The sequence below is a fragment of the Dermacentor variabilis genome, chromosome 1 (genome assembly GCF_050947875.1).
Source record: "Dermacentor variabilis isolate Ectoservices chromosome 1, ASM5094787v1, whole genome shotgun sequence".
NCBI lineage: Eukaryota > Metazoa > Arthropoda > Arachnida > Ixodida > Ixodidae > Dermacentor > Dermacentor variabilis.
Genome location: NC_134568.1, coordinates 21,494,444 through 21,519,364, shown reverse-complemented (window position 1 = coordinate 21,519,364; position 24,921 = coordinate 21,494,444). Strand labels below are relative to the sequence as shown.

At 41.4% G+C, this 24,921-nt stretch overlaps 1 protein-coding gene across 2 annotated transcripts in view; it reads left to right on the top strand.

Moving 5' to 3' along the window:
• The window catches only part of LOC142575752 (protein CutA homolog), a 33,301-nt gene extending 8,646 nt beyond the window's left edge, over nt 1-24,655 (top strand). For both annotated transcript variants that reach the window (XM_075685374.1, XM_075685380.1), the window contains exons 3-7: nt 5,103-5,162; nt 11,059-11,104; nt 15,015-15,064; nt 19,164-19,206; nt 24,481-24,655. In XM_075685374.1, coding sequence (XP_075541489.1) covers nt 5,103-5,162; nt 11,059-11,104; nt 15,015-15,064; nt 19,164-19,206; nt 24,481-24,579 — 298 coding nt within the window. In that variant the 3' untranslated portion in view covers nt 24,580-24,655. The remainder of the gene's footprint in view (nt 1-5,102; nt 5,163-11,058; nt 11,105-15,014; nt 15,065-19,163; nt 19,207-24,480) is intronic.
• The last annotated feature ends 266 nt before the right edge of the window (nt 24,656-24,921 follow it).

The window sequence follows — 24,921 nt, the reverse complement described above, 5'->3', positions numbered from 1 at the left end:
GTCAGGCTGGGTGAGTAACCGGTGGCAGCATGGTTTTGAACTGAGGTCCCCTGGCAGCCGAGGCGGACACTTAACCACAAGGCAATGGCTGTGGCCGTTACAATTGTGCTGCTAGTCAATGAAAGCTGCCCTCGTGTATTTCTGCAAGTACTCGAGTGGAAGGCGTCAAGCACCAATTGACATGCGAATCCATCCAACCAATGTCAGCATTGCATGTTGGCGTTGAAATAGCTTTGGTTTATTAAAGATGGCAAAAAGCAACAGCACCAGTCTTCAAAATGAAGACTTGCTGTTATAACTCTAGTGCACCATGGGCCCCGTAACATTAGTGTGAAAGGGTAAAGCAAGGGTAATCTTACAGAACACTTAATGAGCTCAGTGGATTATCCAGGTGAGTAAATCAAGGAAGAAAAATTTAAGGAACTACGTCATTTGAAGAGACATGCTTTTCATTTTTGTGAATAATGCTTCACAAAGGTTTGCGCATGAGATTGCACTCACGTGTTATCACTGTTACATCAGACAAACAGGAAGGTGTATAAACAACCACCTATGGGGAGCGCAACTGCACTCCTATCTTTGAAGATGGTAAAGTATAGTAGTATTAAGAAAGTACCTCGGGCAACATGCACAGTAGATATTTGGGACTTAATAGCATCTCAACATCTGAAAGCATGTGCCTCAACTGCCAGCACTTGTCACTATTTCCGAAGGAAACAGATTATCCATGATGCTGTTTTTCTATGTTGACTCATGCTTTATTTTTCACTTTTGAAAATCAAGCATTTGTGTGTTGGCCAGTGTTGTGTCCTTTGCACTGCAGGGTTTCTACACTCCAATGAATTTTTGCTGTCAGCATCACCATGAGGTTCCGTATATGTTTAGGTATATGTAGGCTATATGACATTTGGTATGTGCAAGCTATATTGCCACACCATTCTATCACTAAAGTTGCTCATGTCGGGTCTTAAATTCTTGACAAAATTATTCTTCAGAATTTTGAGAATGGCAGCCCACAAACAGATGTCATAAAACAAAACACTGACAGCACGTGCCCTTTAACTTAAATCGTCTCAGACTTAAATATTAAAAGTGCGAAACATTAACAGAGCTCGAACCTGAAAATTATGTAATTTTATTGGCACGCAGCTGTGCAGTACCTCCAGGATCAGCCCAGGAAAGAGCTTTGCATACACTACATGTATAGAGAAAAGTGGGGGTGAGGTTGCTAAGAAAGACATTGGCTTTAATTAATAAACATAAATGAAATTGTCCAATGGCAGGAATCAAACAGAGGACACCTAGCACAACAGCTCGTTTTTTACTTAGTCTGCTTATGTTTACTTCAATTCATACTGCCACTACAGGTATGAGTGGCAGTACTACAGGTACACTTCATTTAATATTCTAGCTAGTGCTGTGTGGATAGTAAAATTTTGGATGCAAAGCGAATTTGAATATTAAAGTTGGAGTGCATATCGAATCGAATATTTTTCGAATACTTCCAAGTCAGATTAGCGAAAAAATGTGCTGCAAAACATGGCCAAGAAAAGCATTCTATGTGGGTGAATTGTGCTTGTCTTTCCTTTTTCTTTTTTTCTGGTCATCAGCACAGGAACGTGCCATAGTTTTAAAAATTTTAGTAACATTACATTCAGGTGCATTTTTATTTTGAACTCTCGAAAATTGGGTAACCATTAGATTCGATTACCATATTTTCGCGCATATAACCAGCACCAAAATTTCAAAAAACAATTTAATAGTAAAGTGGGGGTGCGGATTATGTGCAAATTTCACCACGAAGTGTGGCTTCACGACAGTGCGTGCCGCGCTGCCATGAGGCCTCACCTCAAAGTAAGGTTCTCTGTCATTCAAAGTTTCGTTATCTCCTAGAGAGAGAAGCGGTTCATTGTGAGAGAAAGGAAAGGTTGCCACTATCATCTGCAGTCCTTGCGGGAGGAGCACGACTGAGCACCAACCTAGGGAACCCCACTTCTCCCCACCCGTGCGAGCTGAAGCTCCTTTCTTCCCTCTTTCACAGTCACCCATTCTCCTCCGCTTTACGTGTAGCCATTTTGCATTGAGTAGTTAGTGAATAGCGCACGTGGTGCCGGCCAACTCGTATGTAAGCCATTCCCACAGCGCTCCCTCAGTCTGTGCGAAGTGCTTCACAATACAGCGGTGAGCCAAATCACCATAGGGATTTTCTGCTCGGTCACATTTGCTCCGTTGCCAATGTGAAGGCTCCTCCATCTGTGCTGTCGTACGAGTGTTAGCTGCAAAGTGATCCAATTCACGTCATATATCGTGTGACTTTTTCGTCTGCGATAACGTCCTGCGTGTGAATCCAGCTTTGTCAGCATCGCCGAAGAATGGGGGAACAGAGCCACTGGCCGAAGATACGACCTAGACGAGTCGTGTATCTGCAAATGGAGACGCTTTTTGCAGATGTGAGCAGGGTTGTTTGCAGTTGCTTCCGCGGATTATACGCTGGGATATTTTTTTCTCTTTTCGGGCTGTTGTAATTGGGGGTGCAGATTATACGTGGTGGCGGGTTATACACACAAAAATATGGTAAATACAGTATAAGCCGATGCTCCGCTTCGCACTTTTACGCTGCACTCTTTCTAATCTGTGGGTGCTGATCAAGCTACCTTGTGCTAAATAGCATCAGGGTGCGCTGGTGGCCGTTCACCTTTCTGATAGGTCGAAGTTTGCCAGGAGAACTGTGTTTACGTGTGTCATTTAGAAGTGCTACAATTTGATTTTCAGCGAATGAAACCTTTATATTTATTTTCCAGAATTTACAATACTTTGAATAGTAAACGTCCAGTGTGAATCGAATCAAATAGCAAACACTATTAGAAAAATATTCCAAAGTTCGAATATTCACACCTCCCTAATTCTAACATGTTGCTATCGCATTCATTGCTTCGTCCTTATTGCAAAACTGATCTTTTTTTTTTTTTTTTTGCTGCCAGTTGATCGGCAAATGAGAATTCATGTGTTTAATGCAAATTAAAAACAAGATTGGATGTACCAAATTTTTGGGATGACTCGCCTTAGTATAACTCCTGCTAAAGTAAACACTTTGTCCTGTCTCAGCCATTTTACTATAATGTAATTCTGCCATAATAATTTTTGCTCTATATTCCTTGGTGTTAAATACTAAATGCCTGCAAGTTACACAGAAATGTGTCGGAGTGTCAGTTGCTCCAGGATGGCTGCAAGTTTGTAAACGACTTGCTTAGAAAAAACACACACTACCAAAAAATATTGCTTTGTATGTTAGTTAAATTACCTAAGCAACTATATTTAATTAGAACGGTAGAAATAACCTGCTTTGTGAAATGTCACTTCATAAAGCACTGCATAGTTTTTCATCCACAGAATAATAAAGTTTTTGAAGCTCTGTGTGGGACACCGTGTGCATTTACATAAAAAGGTAGGCATAACATCATAGAGAATGTGAAACTCAAACATTCAGCATTACGACAAACGTTGGTTTTTCTGTGCAGCAAAAGAAACAAGCATGATATTTTTTTTTACATAACCTTCTGCAAACTTTTGTAATAGTCAAACCTCACTTTAACGAATGATCAAATATAATTAAGTAAATTACAAAAATTTCTCACTGATATTAGTTTGTAACAGATATATCTTTACAGCAAATATCAGATATGCATAATCAAGGTATTTTCTTGTCAGGTGTGTCTTCATCATAAAGTTTTTGACTGTAAAATATGCAGGAAAGAAACAATATTTTGTCAGTGCACACCGCTTAAAAGCAACATGTAGATGCCAGCATATGAATGTGTGTGATAATTAGATACAGCCAGTGGAACTAGTCTAAGCACTCGTTAATGTTTCATATTCTTAGATTCTGTAATGAGAAAGATGTTGTTTTTGATAAGTGCCATATCTTAAATAGGTAGGCTTAAAAATACCTTCTTGACTTGCCAGCAGGCTTATGCACATAATCTTATAGAAAAATTATATTTTGTAGTTTTGTTTAGCCTTATAGCACATTACTATCACACTTATCTTTTGTTTAACTTGAAGCTGCTTTGGTTGAATAAAGCACTTAGGATTAGGTGCTTTGATACTCATGGTGTATCCAAAAAGAGAGCAAGGCAGCTGTCACAATGAATGAAAAGGGCACAATTGTACTCGTCTGGTGAGACATAGCACAGAAAATTATTTCGTTCAGGAAGATAAATCCTTAACTTCTCAACTCCTTCCAATTGGAACTTTGGTACTGAGCTCAGTTACTAATTTATATTTTGTGCATTCAAATGAAACAAGAAAAGGAAGAAAAAATAAAAATAAATCTAAGTATGTTTTCGTGCTAACAACAGTTTTCTGTCATGAATTACGTAGATTGTAGGAAGCTTATGGCACTTCAAATGACTAAACTCTCAATCATAAGCGTGGGTGCAAACTACTTGAATATTATTTATGTGCCACCTAATGCACATAATAGGCCTTAATGAGTGGCAAGCTCTAATGATGTACCACAGAAGCCTAACCACAATATGCTGCAATGTGTGGACATAAGCAAAATTTCAGAACAAACCAATGATCTGTAGAACCAAGTGTGCAAAAATGATGTAATTAAAGCTGCAGGAGCTGTGATTTCTTGTGTTAGTTTTTGCTTTTCTCTTTGTTAGATATTCCTTCTAAGGAAAGCATTGCAATAGACTGTTTTGATAATTGCAGAGCTAGCTTTCCTTCGAAGTACTTTGCTCAACTAATGGCGGCGTAGTCATTGTTGCAAACAGTCTGTACAAGCACACCTTGCTTCTATTATGGCATGGAAAATGTAGACATGTCTTTCGTGACGAAACCGCGTGCAACAGGCAAACCCCAGCATGTGCAACTAGCACTCTGTCTTCATTTGAACGATGACTGGTGTCGGCATTAGTTGGGCAAATGTGCAGTGCGGAGAAGCATACTTGCAAATTACGAAAACGGTCTACTCTGCAGGAGTCATTGGACTGGCAACATTCTTTAATAAAGGAGAAACTGTACTGATCTTGTGGCCAAGTGCAGTTCCGCTTCTATGGGAGTCAATAATTTTGAAACTTTCTTGCTTGTTCCAGTGGCCTAGTCGAAAAGAAGCTGGCAGCATGTGTCAACATAGTTCCTGGCATTGTCTCTGTGTAAGTGGCTGAATTCTCTTTTTCTTTTTTACTCTGGTAACTGTAGGTAGAAGGAAGAGCCTCTTTTGTATGTAAAGTAAGCTGTGTAGGAGGCCTTGAGCAGCCTATAAAAGAGTGCAGGTAATGGGTCTGCACAGCTGTTGCCCTGCTAATAACTCTTTGAATTTCACGTTGCACTTTAGGTAAGATGCCAAGTTCGTGCTAGTATGCACCCCTTCGCTGCGTTTTCAGGCATGTACCCAGGGGAGAAGCTCAGCCCCCCCCCGTTCCCCACACTCATGACACAATCCTAAAGCGCCGCCAAATCAATGTTGAAACTTGATAGCTATTCGGCAGTCAACATTTTGCAGCCTTTTTCACTCCTTTTGGATGGCGGTAATTATCAGCATCTTCTGGGGTGTGAAGGCCAGTTTTCTCATCAATTCGGTGCCCGCGCGATGAACTCCAGATGCATTCAGTTGTCACCATCTATTTAATGGTCACACGCATTGATGTTGCTTCGTTAGGCCAACCTTCTTTCTTTAGACTGATCCATAAACCAGGAAAGGGATTCAGTTTGTAGTCAGCTGATCTGTATGCTCGTGGAACGAGTTGCGGCTGGAGAAAATGGCAGTTGTGTTTTTTTTTTTTTTTTGCTTCATGATTTCCTCGAGTTGTGGCTCGCCACCACGCTGTCAGATCCTCGAAACCGTATACCCCCGATATGGGTTATATGGTTACACTATTATAGTCCGATACAACTTAAGTGTGCAGTGAAGCCCCATCCATGCCCTCATAACTGTACCTCTGCGAGGCTGCAAGTAATTCGTACTTTAAACTTTTTGTGTTACCCAAATAATACAATAACCACAAAAATAAAATTATTAGCACATAATTTTATACGTTTTTCGTCGCCTGTTATAGTGGAATGGCAAAAGCCTAATTGTTTATTGAACTGAAATAAAATGCTTGCTTTGCTGCAATTACTGTATTTACTCAATTCTAACGCGCCCTCGATTGTAACGCGCACCCGTTTTCCAAGACAAAAGAAAAAAAAGAAGAGTACAATACCGCGCACCTGATGCTTTCATATAGAAATACTATTTTTTCTCGTTCGGAAAAAAACAGATTTATTCCCAATACACTAAAGTTGCGATGAATAAAAACATAAATGGAAGCGGCGTACTTTGCCGCCAAGATTTTCACTGCACCGGTACGAGTCTCATGGGGCAATAGATATCACTCATTATGCAAAAAAAGGTAAGGCGTGCAGACAGGACACAAGAGAAGAGAAGTGGACAACGCGAATGCGGACTATCAACTGAAGGGAGCACTGAGGCGAAAAGAAGAAAGAAGTCGCAAGTCTGTGTCGCTAGTTACCTACAGAACTGCTTAGTTTGACTAGTTTGTTCAGACCCCTTTTGTTTGCGTAATTCTCAGGCACTAGTTCAGTATTTGAGAGAGGAAAATCCTGGTGATTGTACAGCTTTTAGTATGGATATCGAAGACATATATTACTCCTTGCCGCATGACGAATTGCTAAATTCCCTGAATGAGTGCATTAAAGCACAAGTGCAACAGTCGGCTTTTGTTGACAGATGCGGTGTTTCCACGTGAGCTTTTCTAGAAATCCTTTCAATGTACTTGAAGTCAACGCTGATTGGGTGGAGAGATGGCGTGTTTCTGCAGAAATCAGGCATTTCTATTGGCTCAAAAGTTGCCCCTATCCTTAGCAATATTTACCTGAGTAAGGTTGACAACTGCTTAGAGAAAGCCTTAGGTGATTGCGTTATCAAGATACTTCGTTACGTTGATGATTATCTGATTTTCTGCAATAGGGAAGAATTAGATTCCACTGCTACTTCAGTAAGTGAGCAATTTAAACTTTATGGAGGAGGATTAAAGTTTGCCAAGGAATTTCCTCAGCGATGCATAATTCAGTTCCTAGACATTTCCTTGGTCTTCGAACAAAATCACGTTTGTTGGCAGTACTCCTCAAGATCTTCGAAGCCGTTGTTAAATTTTCAATCCAAGCATTCCAAAGTAGTAAAAAACGGAATTTCCATGTCGTGCCTTAAGTCTTCTCTCACCAGATCCTGCATGCATAAAATGAGCGCCAGTTTTAATGCACAGGTCCAGCGCCTATTAGAAGCAGGTTATCCTAGCGTAGCAGTGGCCACTGTGGCTGAACGCCTAAAGAAGTTGGTTTCGAGAGAGACGGACATGATTACAGAAAGCAGTAATAGTGAAAAAAGAGTAGTGGCCATTCCATACATTCATTCAGTATCGCACAGGCTTAAAGGGACACTAAATGTTACCAGAAAGTCAAGTTAAAGTGATAAAGCAATGCTCTAGAACGTCTAAGGCGTCTCTATAATCGCAAACAGAGCTTTAGTTACCGAGAAATTGAGGCAAAGGCATGACACAATTTGAGACCCCCCAGTGACATTCCAGTACTAGACCGATGACGAAAGCACTCCTCATCATAATTTATGCCACTATTACTCAACTACTCGTATTAAAAAGATCATTTCATTATATTATAAGACGGAAGAAAATGCTACTTGTCTACTTCTATTCGATTCTAAGAAAAAATAACATTTTGACGTTACCCTTGAGTAGTATGAGTGATCGAAAGGTTTCGTTTTCGCTCGACTCTGCGCGCTCGACATTGCACCACGCGCGCTTTGGAGTTTCAGTTGTTTCTTTATCGCGTCGTGCTGCGGTTGTCCTGCTGGCTCGCGAAACTTGCATTTGGAACAAGCAGCAAGAATGCCACGTCCATGTGATGTCGTGGGATGCGCGAACGGTTCGCGGAACTTGGCCAAGGGCAGTTGCAGCGGCGAATCAAACGTTACTTATCACTGTGTGCCAACGAGTGAACCTCTCCGTTCGAAGGGGTTAAGTGCCGTACCTCTGCCACAGCGCGCTGGCAAAGAGCCAAAAAATCACGTAGTGTGCTCGCTGCACTTTCGTCCAGAGGATTACGAGTTTAACGCCGACTTACTGAAGTCGCGTGAAGTGCCTTTCAAAGCAGGCCGTCGTCGTAGTAGTACGCAACAACACCGGCAGCACGAGCCCTCGACAGCAGGTCACGTTCATCAGTGCTTAAATCACTGAACTCGAGCCCAGCATAGCGAGCTAATGTGTCGTCAGGGTCATCCATTGCAACGAGCGTCGAAGTTGGCGTCATAAAATAAAGAACCAGCTTATCATCGTGCACTTTCCCTTCCGCTAGCCACCATAGTTCCACTTTCGCGCTGCTGTCGGCTCCGTCTTGGCTCTTTCTGGCCGCGCGTTTGCATTTTGTGCAGAAAAGCCATAGCGCCGTCTGCGGGAGCCGTTTTACTCACCGACGGCGCAACGTCACTATGGACCATGACGTCAATACTCCTCGATCGGAGGGCGGGTGATTTGAACTGCGCTAGAGGTACGCGGACGCTTCAGAACGCATTTTCTCTTAAAATAAGTATCTTCTTCGCACGAAACAAGCGTTTCAAGGTTTCTGGGATGGTATTTCAACAGTCCACGTTGACTTAATATTAACCTTTAGTGTCCCTTTAAAAAAGTTGCAAGTAGATATGATGTTAATGGTGCTTTCACTGCTCCCAATAAGCTAGGTAAGATATGTGCTGCCGTGCAGAGAAAAAAGGAGCAGGTAAAAGGCAAAAAAAGAACAGATATTTGTCCTGTGAAGCAGAATAACAACAACAGCTTTACTGACTGTCGTATGGGTGTGGTTTATAAAGTTCCCTTTAGCTGTGGCCATTTCTACGTAGGGCAAATGGGGCGGTGTATCAATCAGAGGCTAAGGGAACATAAAAGGTCATTAACCGGTGGATCACCTTCTAATCTTTCCCTACATTGCCAAGCTTGTAACTGCATGCCAGAGTTAGATGAATGGGCGATATTGTACAGGCACAAGAATGAAGATACGCGTCTTATGGTAGAGGCATGGCATATCTATAAAGGTGTAAGTGCATGCGTGAGTCAGCCTTTGGTTACTTTACATAAAGAAGAGATTAAGTGCCTTAACAGCTATCTCTCACATAGACTGGCGCATGTACCCTACTGACATGTGGTGATACCATTCCAGAGCTTGTGCAGATGAGTTTTGTGTGTTCTTTCTTCTTTTCGCCTCAGTGCTCCCGTCAGTTGATAGTCGGCATTCGTGTTGTCCACTTCTCTTGTCTCCTGACTGCACACCTCAGCTTTCTGTTGTTCTAAGATATCACTCATTGTCGCTATCAGACCACTCCTTATTGCTATCAACAGACCAAAGCATTTCATCCTCGGTGCCGTCCATGGCATTCGAAATCCTACACTTTTTGAAGGCCTTGTTGACCATGGCAGACAGGATCATGCACCATGCATCTTTCAGCCATCCAGCAAAATCCTGCAGCGAGGCACGCTTCATTTTATTGGCGGGCGTGAATTCGTGGCAGCCACTTAAATGCCATTCGGTGTAGAGCACCCGAATTCTATCTTTCACTGGCTTGTTCAAACAAACATCGAGCAGCTGGAGCTGCAATGTCATGGCGCCAGGTATCACGACAAGGTCGGTGTTGCATGCACCCAGCTTGTCCTTGATGCGCTGGTGAAGGTGGCAACCGAACGTGCCGAGCACAAGCGTCCCACGCAGACCCAAACTGCCGCCGGATCTCTTCCTCCAAACGTTATTAATCCAGTCAGCGACCAAGTCCATGGTCATCCAACCTTTTTCATTTGCGCGCACAATCACGCCACTCAGAAACGCAATTCCTTTTGGGAGCGTCTTTCATCTGAAGATAAGATAAAGGGGCAGCTTTTGCTCATCCGCAGTGCAACAAAGCATTGCGGTGACTCTAGTTTTTTCGTGGCCAGAAGACAAAACGTGTACTTGCTTCGCCCCCTTATTTTCAACGGTTGTGTTGGCAGGCATGTCAAAGTAGAGCGGTGTCTGATCGGCATTTCCAATCTGTGAAATTTCTCTTCGTATTCTTCGGGCAATTTTTGGAATATTCCTGTCCACCTTCAAGGAGAAAAGCCTTTTCTTTTCGTAAAATTTGATAGCCAGCACCTGCTCACTTTGCAGTCACTCCGCATTAGCCCTTTCTGTAGGGCTAACTGCATCGCTCGCGCTTTGAGCAGGTCGGTCGTCACAGGCTGCTGTGCCACTCGCTGCTCTTGCACGTATTCTGCGAGCAGCTCTTCTATTTTGGCGAAGTGGCCCTGCTTCATTCCACTGAAACCATTCCTTGTTGCTTTGCTGGTGAAAATATTCTCCTTCTGCTTGCGCCAGTCCCGCACGCAAGTTTTGGGAAATCCAAATGCCTGTGATGCGGCCCGATTTCTGTCCGTCTCCGTGCACATGATAACGTCCCTTTAAATGCGGCATCATGGTGGACTCGGTATGTCTTCGCAATCACCGCTTCCATGCTGATTGAATAAATGCAGAAAACGGGAAGACAGGCGGTAGACTAGGTTACACCAGCGCCTGGTTACGCGTACAACATGGAGGTATGCACTTGAAGGAAGCTACGGCAACTAGGCTAGAAGCGCGTACGAGGCCAAACGTCGATGGTGATATGGTAACACGGATTTAGGGTCGTACTCGATTCTAACGCACATGCGATTTTTGGACCTGTTTTATCGGAAAAAAGGTGTGCGTTAGATTCGAGTAAATACGGTATGCCTCATTGGCTCCTCAGCAAAGTTCAGCTATGATAATTTCTTTTCAAAACCCATTTTATCACATAAAAAAAAAAGAAGCATGTGCAAATGACTCATTATGTTGCCTGTATTAACAAGCGAAAGGGAATGGCATTGGCATCATTGTTAACCGTTTCCACTGAAACACATTCAGGCTTTTGTTACAAACAATATATATCACGAAGAGCTTCAGTTCATGACTGAGTTGCTGCTCTCTCTTTTGCAGATATGAGTGGAAGAATGAAATTCAGACTGACTCTGAAGTTCTCATGGTAAAATGCTGTTTTCTTTATACCTTTATAACAATAGATTACAACCACTGATAATGTGGCTTTAAGGTGCAACATTAGTCTCTTAGTTTTGGTCCATTAGCTTAACTCAAAATTTTCTGATTGTGGGTTATGACCATTGCTGCCATTTTAGCAATTTCGTCGCTCGATTTAGCAACCTTTTAGTCTGTTTAGTGGCATTGTTTTCATTTTAGCGACATGACAAAACAATTGGCCACATTTTAGCGACTTCAGTGTTGGGAAAGTTGCTTAGGAAGAAGCCTTCTGGAACTCACTTTATTATTCAAAGCCACCTGCGAGCAGGCAAAATTGACTGTATGATGCATAGGCTCCATGAATATGATGAAACAATGGTTGCCTTCACATGACTAACATTGTGCTCACAAAAATGCATGTACGTATTTATTTTATTTCAATTTGTTTTATTGTTTACCAAACCAATTTAAATGGGTCTTAAGACTCCGAGTTCTGCAGCTTTCACTAGGTGCATTCAATTGGTGGAAATTTACAAATTTTATTGTGAGATTCAGCTGTGGAGCAGACGAATTATAAAATAGATAGACTTTAGAAAAGGCATGCATATAGGAGTGGCTGGGCTCGTTCACACGAGCATGAGCACACTGTTTTCTTATTGCATGACTTTTGGACAAATTGCTACTGCAAAGGACCAAAGGGCAGAAGCGTTGCATTTTACCTGCACAAATGCCATGTAATTGTTATCATTATGTTAACATGTGACCTTGTGCATTTTGCATAATTTTGCTATCCTTTGCAGGAGGACTGAGAACGAGAACATTTTGAGGGATAATGTGGACCAAGTGCCTTTCTATGCTAGGAAAATCAGATTACTTGTGCTTTTTGAAATTGTGCTCCATTTACAACTTCACAACCTGAGTGTAAACGCCAAGTTCCAGCTGTCATCATCCATTGTTATGTATAATTGTAAACTAAAAGCCCACTAAACACTGCTGGTAAATTCACTGTATATTCCTTTCTCACACGGACCCTAGACAAATGTGAGACTTTTTGGTAAATGATGTACGCCAGTGTATATTATAATATTCCAAAATACCTACATTACCTAACATTTATTCAGAAATTCTAGCAATGTTGCAGAAAAATTTATCAAAAATTTAGCTACCTCCTTGTCTTACTTTAGCGATACATTTTAAAAAATTATTGTAGCACTGGCTGCAATATTAAGAATGATCACATCATTTTCAGCTGAGAATTCTGAAGTAGTGTTTTAGGGCCTGACCAAAGGAAGCACAGATAAGCATGCTGTTGAGTAATGCAAGATACAACAGCAGCTTGACCTAGCCGGGAATCAGTTTTTTTCTAGATTAAAAAAAAAGTTTATACAATAAAGTGTGATAATGTAAGCTTGTGTGATACAACAGTTTCCCTTCTTGCGAGAAATCGTTTTGCCATAAAAGGTCATATCTGCCGTTAAGTAGAGCCATTGCTTCTGGCATGAATTTTTTTCCCTCTCTCGTTTTCTAGATTTCATATTTAGCCGACTGACAATGATGGTTATTTTTTTTTCTTTTATTGATGCTTATGCAATGAAATCATGAAATACCAGGAGCTATTGTGGGGAGGGCTTTGTGATACAGTGTATTATTTTTTCATGCATATAACCTGCCTGCTGCATTGTTGCCCGCACTCCTGCTTAAAGCCTGCAATGCATGGAGCAAACTGATAGCGTCCAAGCAATTAACTTTGTCCGGTGGTGAATGCCTGTCATTAAATAAATAAGCGCCAGGTGCCAATGTGGCCTGGTGCGATATATTTGCTAGGCAAACACCGCTGCCACCGGAAGTGCCCATCACACGGTGGCGAACAGCCAATCCACATGTTGAATTACTCGTACTGTCATACCGTGGCTTCCTGTTTCTTTTCTAGCAGTGGTAAACAGATTGCAAGTTGACAGGAACATAAATTTATTAGCCATTGTAAACTTATTTGGGTATTATGAAACAAAAAAAATGCGATAAACCACTACTTTGCTCGTTGCATAGATACTAAAATGTTTTCACTCTGTCTAGTCACATTCATAGCAACGTGGCAAATGCACTGCGGCACTCGCCTCTTTTCGCTCCGTGTAACACAGCGAATATTCTGAGACGCTCCTCCACTTCTTTTTCTGATACACAGTGCTCGTTGTCAAAGTTCCTTGCATATACTCTAGGGCCTTTACAGAAGGAAGAGAAAACCTGCAAATATAACGGGCATAAATAGCTGCATACAATGCTCAGACAACAGGCTCAGTTGCTGGCACAAAGCAAGGCTTCAGAAACAATGTTGTTCTGTATATTCGTATCCACCGTGATGTCTCAGTGGTCACGGACTCAATTCCGGACTACGAATTCCTGATTACCGAGGGGGCAGAATGCAAAAGTGCTTATGTATGTTGCTTTGGGCGCACATTAAAGAATCTCAGGTTGTCAAAATTAATCCAGAGCATTCCACTACAGCGTGTCTCGTATCTTACGGTGCTGTTTCAGGACATTAAACCCCGCATTTTAATTTTAGATATTCAGTCCTTACAGTTTTCATTGCTGCTCTGTTGAAGCATGGCAATGTGGAGTGTATTTGCATGCGAGTGGAGTGCGTTGCTCAAAAGCTGCACTCGAAAGAAAAATTTGCGACTAACCAGCACCCTAACTTTGCACATTTAAAAATATTTGTTGCAGGTTATGTTTCTGTAAACACAGCAGTTTGTGTGGCTATCTCAGGTATCAGAGTTTGGCTAGGCTACACACAATGCCATATGACCAGTGGTTATACTGTGATTTGCAGTTGACATTTATGGTGACATACTTTCTCCAATTTTCACCATGGTGATCATTTTGTTTGGGTGTGCCATTTCAGTCTTCTTTATATTCTTTATCATTTTAACATTTCGGGGAGGACTGCGCTACAGAGCTGAAAATCTGCAAGTCATGTTAGCCTTGACTTATGATGTAAAAAGCAATTTAACATTTGTCATGGAGTGTTAGGCAAGTTTGCAGCTATATATACTGTACCTCTGGCATGACGCAAACAAAGTTGTTAACCCAGTTTTATGTTCAGTAGCCATATGTTAAAATCATCATCATCCTTAACATCAAACGCTTACGGTCTGCAAAATTTAAGAAAAAGCTGAATATTTGTGCAGCATGGATACACAGCACAGCATGCTGTGTTTGGATTTCCAGCCTAAACTAGTAAATGTGAATAACACAGTGGTGTGTGTCTTTGCTGGCAGCAGTCACAAACTGCTAGGGAATCGAACGTTTTCTCAGATCTCGCACAATAAAAACTTTTGACACCGGCTTTACCTATATTCTCTCATTTGCTGTTCCTTGCTTACGGGGTGTGCGGGCCACACTGCATGATGAAGGTGAAACATTATCGTCACTTGGTGTCCTCTCCTTGCATTGGGCAGACATCTTTCGCTTTTGGGCATGCAGCCTAAACTAGCCAGTTACTCCAATCCTTTGCCATCTGCACTTGAGGAACACCTCCAGGTCTGAGAGCCAGTGAGGCCATACTATAACTGTACTAAACCTAACACTACAAAGGCGTGGCAAGTGGCAAAGTCCTGGTTTGGTGAGGCAAACTTCCTCGCCAAACCAGGACTGGGTGAACTTGCTGTAATACTCAGTTAGCACTTTTCATATCAATCATGCGAATGTTGTGCAGTGCATTTAAAGACTGAAAATAATTTCATTTTTTTATGTCATACCTCCAGCCAGTGTATTGCGTGTTTCATACTGCTTTTCTTTTTTTCTCTTTCACCTTTTTTTTACTGAATTTAAGCTCCGTTTCTGAGCATCCCTGACACACCTGTATGAAAATACAAGTAGCCAGGATTTCTAGCCTAAGATGTTTGTTATTTTGCATTCAGGTGATCAAATCACGGGCATCACGGCTAGATGAAATGACGAAATATGTTCGGTAAGTCGAATGATTTTGCTTTTGTTTTGTTTTGCTGGGGTGTTCATGGCAAGGTACTCTATACCTTGTGCTCAATTGTTCAAGATGTCTAACTTGTTTAGAGGCCGTCTTAATGAATGTATGTCGGGAGCGCAATTTCCTTCATATGGCCATTATGTCATGAATCTTCTGCATATAGTGCAACTCTTCAAACTTTCACTGCAGCGTCACAGTTAGAAAGGCACTCCTGAACTCCATTCTTTCTAATTCCTTGAGGACTTTTTCATATAATAGTAAATGCTTGATAAGATTTATGGGGCACTTTTCGCATCTGAAGACATCAAGGAACACATTTTCAAGAGCTAGAAAGGTTGGCTTCTCTGTACAGGAAAATTATTTCTTGGAATCACCAAAAAAATTAGAAAGTTCAGTGACTGCTGATTACCTTAACTGAATTGCTGTGAATGGCATTTATGAGCCCTTGACTCCTGGATACATTTAGAGGAATACATGTGGTTTTGAGAAGACGCCCCATTAATTGTGCTAAACATTAAGATAGCTCTGGTGCCAGATAAAGAGCTATTGAAATGTTCTCTAGAATTCTGAGATGCTGCCTAACAATCTGAAAAAGCATGCACACTGCACACAGCAACAGAAGCACCTGTCTGCAGTGTCGCTTATTTGTAAGTACTTGTACATACAAGACATGCCCATTCAGCAAGCGATCCATGGAGTGGCCCTTACTGTGTACTGTACCTGTTCTTGACTAACCTCCTATAGTGGGTATGCACCACTACTAAAGGAAAATTAGATCACATCACTGCATCTCAGTCAATGCACTGCTGCTTACTGTGCACATCTGGGCGTTGTGGTATGCTGCTCGAGACCATCCTGCCAGAAAAATTGTGCAGGAACTATCGATGATGATTGTAAATGTAAGCGAATAGCTGAATGCTTCTAGAAAGCTATTTGCTTTACTAAAGGAATGATGTGCTTGATGGTGTATATGTGTTACAGTGAGGGTGGCACTTGTTTCATTTTGTGTAATTTCTTAGAACAGAGCAGTTAACCAGCACATGTGTGGCAATAGTATAGGTGGCTCTACACATAAGCCGATTCATCATGTGTATGGTGCCTCCAGCAGCACGAGCACCGGTGTGGCAGGTGACTGCCACCTTCTTTTCCTGCAGCCGCCACAAGGGGAGCGGGTGGCATGAGCTTTCCTGGGCGCTTCACCGCAGTATATACACCACAAAGCTTATACGCGACTACTTATGTGTGACAGCACATGTGTCTCATAAAGCTAGTCGGCGTTCAGCAACATATGCACACGGCAACTCAGTTGCATGAGACCGTGCGCCCTTTGCATTGGTGCCTTTGTATGAGCAGTTTGGGGTCTGCCCACCAACTACGAAAGTGAACGAAATAGGAAACAAAAGTTATTTGATTGCTTACCTTTGGTGTTTGTGAGCGCCCAATGGAAATATGTTTGCTTGCACAATGTGGCCATAGAGTAATGTTTAGAATGTTCTGCTTGAAAACGGGAGATCATAGGTTCGATTCCAGGTTGCATGTCATTTTGTTCCATACCTGAAGCAAAGTGTAAGGAATAAAAAAAAAACAAGCCCATTTTCTTGCTCATAAATACTGTTTGCAGTGAAAAATAAAATAAAATGCCACACACAGAAGTTCTGTGCACTGGGTTTTTAGCATAATATATATAGTGCTGCCCTGGGGTGCGATCGGAGATCGTTGTTCAGCGCGTTCATTCAGTTACCGGCGTGCGCGATTGGCCTACTCCGCGCCGAAGTCACCAGCCGCAGGGCGCGGCCACATTTTTGGTGACGTCAAAATGGCGACACGCTCCTGTCAATCATCGTGCAACTGAGGACGTCGTCTGCTAGGCGCCGAACCCGACAGAAGTTCGGAAGTTTGCAGCGATCATACGCTTGTTACGAGACCGGCTTCACATGGTATGTCTGGTGGATTGGATTGGATCTAACTTGCAGCTGCGTAATGGCACGTTTGGATCCAATCCTTAGTTTAACTCGACAAAATGGCGCTTGCATTGGAAACTTAGATGGTTGCGCTGCCATTGCTCGAGGAGGAAGGAGAGCGGGTGGCGGTGCGAAACGCGTTTGAAGAAATGGCAGAAAGCAAATTCTGGCATCGCTTTCCTTTTTTGAAACAAATACTGCGTTGGCTGTACAGCGAAATGGAATGTTGCTGCATCTTGAAAAGTGCACGACTGCTCCCGTCCTTTTTTTTTTCCTTCTCGTTGTGCCCGACGCCACCTAGTGACGACACAGAGAAACTACTAGTTATAAATTGTAGTAGTCACACGTACTACTATTTGAAAACATGTTTAAGCTGGAGAAGAAAAAAAATACATTTTTTAGATAAAGATTTCATTCATTAGAAGACGAGAAACATTTCGTTTTGTAGTATACTATCTGCAAGCAGACAGCAAACAAGGGAAGTAAACTTCCGGGGAGTTCACCGCTTGCCGATTGGCTGCTCTCTCTGCCCCATTCTCAGAAATTTTGCAAACTGCCACTTTGTGACGTTGCAGCAACCAAACAGAACGCGTATCGAACAAAGATCTCCGATCGCGCCCCTGCTGAACCGTTCATGTTGGAAAGTAGAAAAGTGTTGATTCTTGTTGCTTTGTGTTTGTAAAGTGCACTGTGATATTACAAAATGTTGAACTAAATATAAGCAGCTTTGTTTCTTTGCTGTGACCTTCTGCTTCGGTTGACTTCTCCTCCATGTGAATTGGTATGAAACAATATTCTGAAGTGCTAATTTTTCTAATGTGGTGCTTCGTAATGCTGCTAGGAGAACTGGCAGATGACAGGCATGATGCCGACACCAATATTATTTATAACCAGGTGGGTAATGCTAATGGTTATAATGATGCCGTAGTTCTTGTGTTTGAAAGAAGCCCGTGAATATACTCAAAGTGCCTCGGGTAGCCAGTCAGGTGGCAAATTTGCATGTATTTGCAAGCTTTTTTCATGTTCTTTCATACTTACTTTATATAGCACATATTGAGAAACGAAAAGCTATATCTGGAGTTGTTCATGTTGCTTTACAATTTTCTCATTGACACTTTTCATCTAATTATTATATTTGAGAAGTTGATTAATTAATACTAATTATGTAATTTTGTGATATGCAAAAAAGTAATCTGAGTATCTCCAAATGACAGCAAATATTACCTTGGTTTTGTCCAGCTATGTGGCATTTACATGTTCTTAAATCTTGTGCATGATATTTGGAACACCCTGTATACTATCAAGGCAATCTTGGCAAAGCTGCCATACATGTAGTTGTCTAATTTTATAATTGTCTAATTTACAATTGTCTAATAGTATTGAAGCAGATCTAATTAAATTCCGGAGTTTTATGTGCCAAACCATGATATGAATATGAGGCATGCAGTGGCATGAGACTCCAGAATAATTTTGACCACCTGGGGATCTTTAACTTGCTCCCAATGCACGTTACATAGGCATTTTTGAATTTGGCCCCATCAAAATGCGGTCACTGCAGCTGGGATTTCACCTAAGCAGCTGACATGTGCACCTGGTGGTTTGTAGATATGATGTAGATCCCAGCCCGTCACATCATGGATCTTCAATGTGCCGTAGGCACCGGCTAATCTCAGAGTTCATGTCAAAGAGCTGCGTTGGTTCTCCACATTTTGTGTTCTGAATAATTTACGGCAAATGGTAATGACAGCACCTTTTTTTCTGTTTCAATATTAAAAAGGTCTCATCTTGCTTTTTCCATTTGCTCATATTTTACCTTAAAATTTTGCATGGAAGTTGCTCTATATGTACACTGTCTTAAACTAGGTGTTTTATGCAGACCAAAATTTCATTGCAGCTGGCCTTTAAACGCCATTATGTGGTTTTGTGCTGTGCATGCAAACATCCAAGGCTGTGCCACCTGCTCACACGTATTGCACACGAGCCTGCTGACACAGGTTCACATGTTACACCTTGTACTTTTAACTCCACTGTACAGCGGTGGTCTGCAGACAGGTGTGGTGGTAGTCATGGAAAATTTTGTGCATTACCAACCATAGTAAGAGCGAGTACATGTCACTTTGCAGGGACAACCACCCTTACGAAGTGTGCGAAGTCATATCCACGCCGGTAAGTGTGCTTTGCGCTTTCACTGAACAGTGTTATCATGTCTTTGCTTCAAAAGGGCCCTAATGACAATTGGGTCATTCCATGCCAAGTGTCCCACACGTGACCCAACCATCTCCAGATTTCTCCTGAAGAAATTGTGGCTTGTGTTGGCTTGCCCATTGTCTTCCTATGCAATAATTTTACTGAAATAAACCCTTATCATGTGATGCGCTTTCAAAATTTGGTGAATTATGTATAACATGGTGTAGCAAGCAAGTTATTTTAAAAGTAACGTGGTCCGTAGCATTGCACAGCCTTGCCTGTGGAACGTATAAAAATTTGTCTTCACTGTGTAGCTGTATTTAAGGCAACTTTGATAGGGAAAATGTTCTTATCAGTCCCAAGTTTTCACAAAAATCTACCGAATTGACATTCTTTACCCACAAAATTGCTACTATTGATTTGTTTATTAAGGTTATTTCACTACAGCGGCACTTTGAGTGGTAGCACTATGAGAAGGGGTGGAATGGGAAGAGAATTATCAGGCTGCTCTTTCATGTCAACAACCAGAGCAGAAAAAGATCAGACAATGCATTGCATGCAGCCTGTATTACAAAAACTTTTATGGACAAGTATGCATTTGTGGAACACAAGCATCCTTGCATCAGGATAAGCACTGGCAGGTAACGTTGCAAATTCACACCATATCATGTCGAACATTCCTCTGCTCACGAGGCCGTGTGGTCTGCCATGTGTGGCACTCTTTATAAGGAGAGGAAACTGCTAGCAAATCTGACACTGTCATGGAACCTCCCCGAAAGGGTTTAATGATAGCTCCATATACAAGAAGCTAAAACTGTCCAGTGCAGCAATGATTCTGGGACTGCTAGAAATAAGTTTTCACTCTACCTGTTGAAAGCTACATGTGGCGATTGCATTCCTAGCATGCTTCGGGGAGGTGCTGGGCAGCACTGTATCAGTCTAAGGCCTGCCTCAGTCTCAATAAATTGATCCATCTTGAACGAGGAATTACTTTAAAAGGATATGAATGCTAGCTAGTTGGTGCGTATCCATCAGTGAAAAACAGCATGAAATAAACACAGACAAGGGAGCAATACAGGACAAGCGCTGAATGCCAACTACTTGGGTTTATTTTGCTTAAGCACAAGTATACCTTTGAAATGGGGTTTGTGAGGAATGGGGATTTATAATACACTTACAGCAGCGCATGCATCAAGCCACTAAAAAGTGAACTCGTATGAATGGAAGTAAAATGCACTATAATAACCCCATTTCAAAGGTATATTTGTGTATTGTCCTGTGTTCTTCGCTTTTCCTTGTTTATTTTGAGCTGTTTTTCACTGATGAAAGGATTTGATTGTTTAGAGAATGTGTGTAATGCATCACATAGCTGACAAAAACATGAGGGGTCAAGGATCAATCACTGTAACACCAAAGCTGTTTGTAAACAGGTTAGATGTTCAAGATGCTTTGTTTATCCAAACCAGAATGAACTGGCACCACCTTCAATTGAAAAATATTTTTCGCTTTGATGCCCTGGTTATAATTGACCATAATTGCGCAGCATATTGCTTTTTTTTTATTTGCTTCTTATTACAGCACACTGCTTTTGTCTTTTAGCCTTTAATACATTTATTAAGCGTAGCATTTCCGTTGGTAGTGTGGAAACAATTGACTGGAGCCACAGAGTGGAAATGGCCTGAATATTTCCACTCCAAGGAGTTCAAAGAAGTTCGATTACTGCGAGGCTCCATTCCTCTAAATGGAATGGAATATATGTGGTTCTCAACTCCACAACACTGATACTTATATCGGCTGTTTTTCTTTTTAGACTGAACAGAATTTTTTAAGAACACCTGATGCACATAGTACAATTGTGCTCCCTTAACTGGATTAATTGAAGAAGTGGACATTACATGCATGAGAAATTGGAATGCATAATTGACTAATAACAAAGTTGTACTAATTAAGCTTCTAATTCCCATATTTACTTGATTCTAATGCACAAACAATTTTCATGTGTTTAAAGTAAGAAAAAAGGGAACCTGAATGTAACATGCTCCTGATTCATAAATATATATATAGTATGCCCCCATGTTTGGGATCCGGAAAAATTAGACTTAGAGATTTTACCTTTTAAGAATGTAATCTTTTTTTTTCAAATGAACTCTCATAAAGAAAGCGGTGCTTTGTCGTCGCCATTAGCGCTGCATTGGCCACATATGTCAAGCACACAGAGGTGGCATTCTCGGACGATCACGTTTGGAGATGCTACAATCACTTCCACAAGATTTTACCTGGTTCTGCATTGGACTTGTTGAAGTGTGCAGTCGACAGCATTCCTGGCACTGTGTGCAGATAGCAAGCTTGGCACAGCACCAAGAACACTGGTGGCCATATACCCCAATGCGTCCGGCGCCGACTCGCACGAAATCGCGCGAAAGTGATCATATCTCCAAAGGTGATTGATCGACAATACTGCTCCAGATCGCTGTAGAGCAAAAACATGAACCCACAGCAACCCTCACGAAATTGTGCACAAGATGGCGATGACATTGCATCTGATGGTTCTAACAGTATGCTGTTGCCAACGCTATGAACACGCTTTTGGATTCCTGTCTGATTGTAAGCACAGGCAGTGTGCTGTGAGCATGTTGCTGTGTGCACAGCAGATCATTCTTAATAAGCTTGTGGGGCTTTCTCAAACTGGTAATTGTCCATCTAAAGAATTACTGACAAAAATGTTTGTCTTGTTTTTATACCTTTAATGGGTACCTCTCGACCCAGTAATTATGCTCCTCGAGGCCACAACAAATGGTTAATAACGTTATGGCCTATTGCAACCACTTAAAGATGTGCACCAACTGCACTACAGCATTGGATGTGAAGCAGGAGGCTATTCAAGTCGCCAAAACCCGATATGGCAGTCTTGTGATACCGGACGCATAAATGCACGCATGCTGCCAAAAGCTGAGGTGATTGATCACTTGATGGGATAACAGCGGAAAGGATCAGGGGCATTTACAAAAGAAGCACACAATTGGAAGTGATCATTGTATGGCCTTCAACCACTGCACAGGGCTGACTGGCATGGGTTTGAGTTGTTTGTGATGCCACATGACCACCACCGCTGTTGTCAGTGACGTGACCCTGCTTCACATTCAAAGCTGTGCTATACTTGGCCCCTAATTTCGAACTATTTGAATCAGAGTCGTTGTGTTTAATTATTTGTGGTGCTCTCACGAAATTTCAATTTCATACCGTAATTATGGAGTCGACAGCTACCAATAAAAATAAACTGGAAACAAAATGAATTTGCCAGTACTTTTTTACAAAACACATCATGTTTTAAGCTCGCAAGTGTGTCTCATCTAGCAACTGCGTGAACGCAGACGGTACCAAAAGTGGGAGGTATGCATGTTTAGAAAAAAGAGCCACTGCAGTATGGTGCCAGATTAACTCTTTCGTTACAGCGCCTATAGAAATCGATCAATTTGCTCGACAGCTTTTCTGCGTGTTATACATTTCTGCTGGAATTATACTAACAACATCATGCACCCTCTGAAATGAGGACTGAAATTTATATATTTGTCATATTTTACGCTTTTTAACAGATTGGGGAGTCTCGAAAAATAAAACTTCGGCTGGAGGTATTGTCGAGGTTAGCCTGCAGTGCTCCTAGCACTTCTTAAGTAAAAAGACTGAAAATTTGGGCTTTTATTGATTCGGCAAGAGAAATTTTAAATGACAGAAGCAGCGAAGACACAGAAGTTTATCTCGGGTTGTCATTTTTATTATAAGATGTATAGGCTGTTTTAATGATGTCTTAAGCAATGGTAGATGCTCATGAGTGCGTGTTATTTTGATAATTGTATTCAACTAATATCAAGTGCAACTTTATTTTATCCCCTGTGGGTTGCTTTTATCTGCTTCCACAGCGTAATGCTTCAACGGCGTATGCACAGATTATTACGTGTAATCGTTCCCATCATGTAGAGTTTTCACCCACACAAGAGCACGAAGTGAATTGCAATCGACCAAAGCTTGACTAGTTGTCTAAGCTCTTACATTTTGAACACCGCCTGTCAAAGTGCCCTTATTCATTACTGTACAATATTCTGCAACATTCCACGTTACTGTACAGCACTGTACAAGAACTGAACAATGCATGTGGAGGTGCCAGCACCATTTTAACGCACATTAGACCACCTTGCTTGCCCAGAAAAGCCCATCGAACGATATAATCAAGTGTCAGGAGGCTTCTTGCATGCTCCCTGACCTTACAACCATTGCTTGCAAGCTTAAAGAATGAAGTAAAACAGGAACAAGGTGCCTGCTGCAATGAGTATAAAAAAATGCACCCTGTACGATAAGAAATCAACCGTTTTCACAGTTCCAAAGGTACTGCTTTCGTGCATAACATGGACATCATTGTGGCTTGTATTAGCGCTAACAAGTCTTGATAATAATTTTGTTGCATGATCTCACTTACAGAAATTTGGAACTAAGAACCAGATGCATATTTTGTATATTTCAGTTTTTTTCTTTTCACTCTTGGTATTAATCTAAATATAGCAAATATTACTTTCATTCATGCTCCTTGAGGTGTTTCTTTGAAGTTGCACATAAGAATTCTCAAAAATTGTCTGGATAATTAATTCTGCTATACATTCATTCAAAACACCAGAGTGATCAGGCTATTATTTTATGTATCACATTATATGTTGCGACTACTCCATCTTGAAATAAACTGTTAAAATGTAAAAGCACCGAAAATCGGCACAGTTCTCCCAGTAACGGAAGAGTTAAAATGTAGGATTTATGAAAGCATGTTTGGTCGGGGATAATCATGGCACAGTTGTGTAAAAACACAGACACTGACTACATAAGAAGCAGTACAAGTTTAAAGAATACCAATGTGAACAAGGCTGGTGCGTGGGAGCCTATACATATTATCTTGTTTCTTTTAAGCTTGTGTTTTTTACATAGGTATAGTCCATGTTTTTTTCTCAACTGTGCCTATATGCCCCATTGTAATATATGAAAATGTCTGCATGCCTTATGCAAACTGGAGAAAATGACTCATGGAGGAAAAGCTGTGGAGAACGCCTGGGCGACACCTTCCATTAAAATAAAAGCTTCTGCAGATCCTAGCGGACACTGTTCCTATTGTACAAGCTTTCTACACAATTTATGCTTGTGTTCTCATCATGCACCTTGCAACAGAGCGTGGTTAAGAAGTAACTTTTTCACATTTGCACATTATGTGTGCAGATCCAGCATGGAAACCCACCATACCTAAAGTGGCTCTCCGAAGTTGTGCCTGAGGCTGGTGATGGAAGTGTCAAGTCAGGAGCAGGCCAGGCGAAATGAATGAATCAGTTTGCTGGAGTGCTTGAGTAAATCAACAATTTTGTGTGCGAGAATAAAAGAATGCTGTCTGGCAGAACTTTTTTTTGCATATTTCACAAGCCACGATGACCCATTCATTAGTACAGTTAAACCTCGATATAACGAACTGCAACGAAATTCTAGATATAACGAAGTATTTGAATTTTCATAACCTTTTGTCGTAAAAACCATGTATTTATAACCTCAATATAACGAGGTGTGCTTGTATGCGATTTCTATATAATGAAATTCTACTTTTGCCGCAAAGGAATGCCGAGAAAATAAATGGAAACTTCGGCGCACGCAGATGGACAAATGATTCAA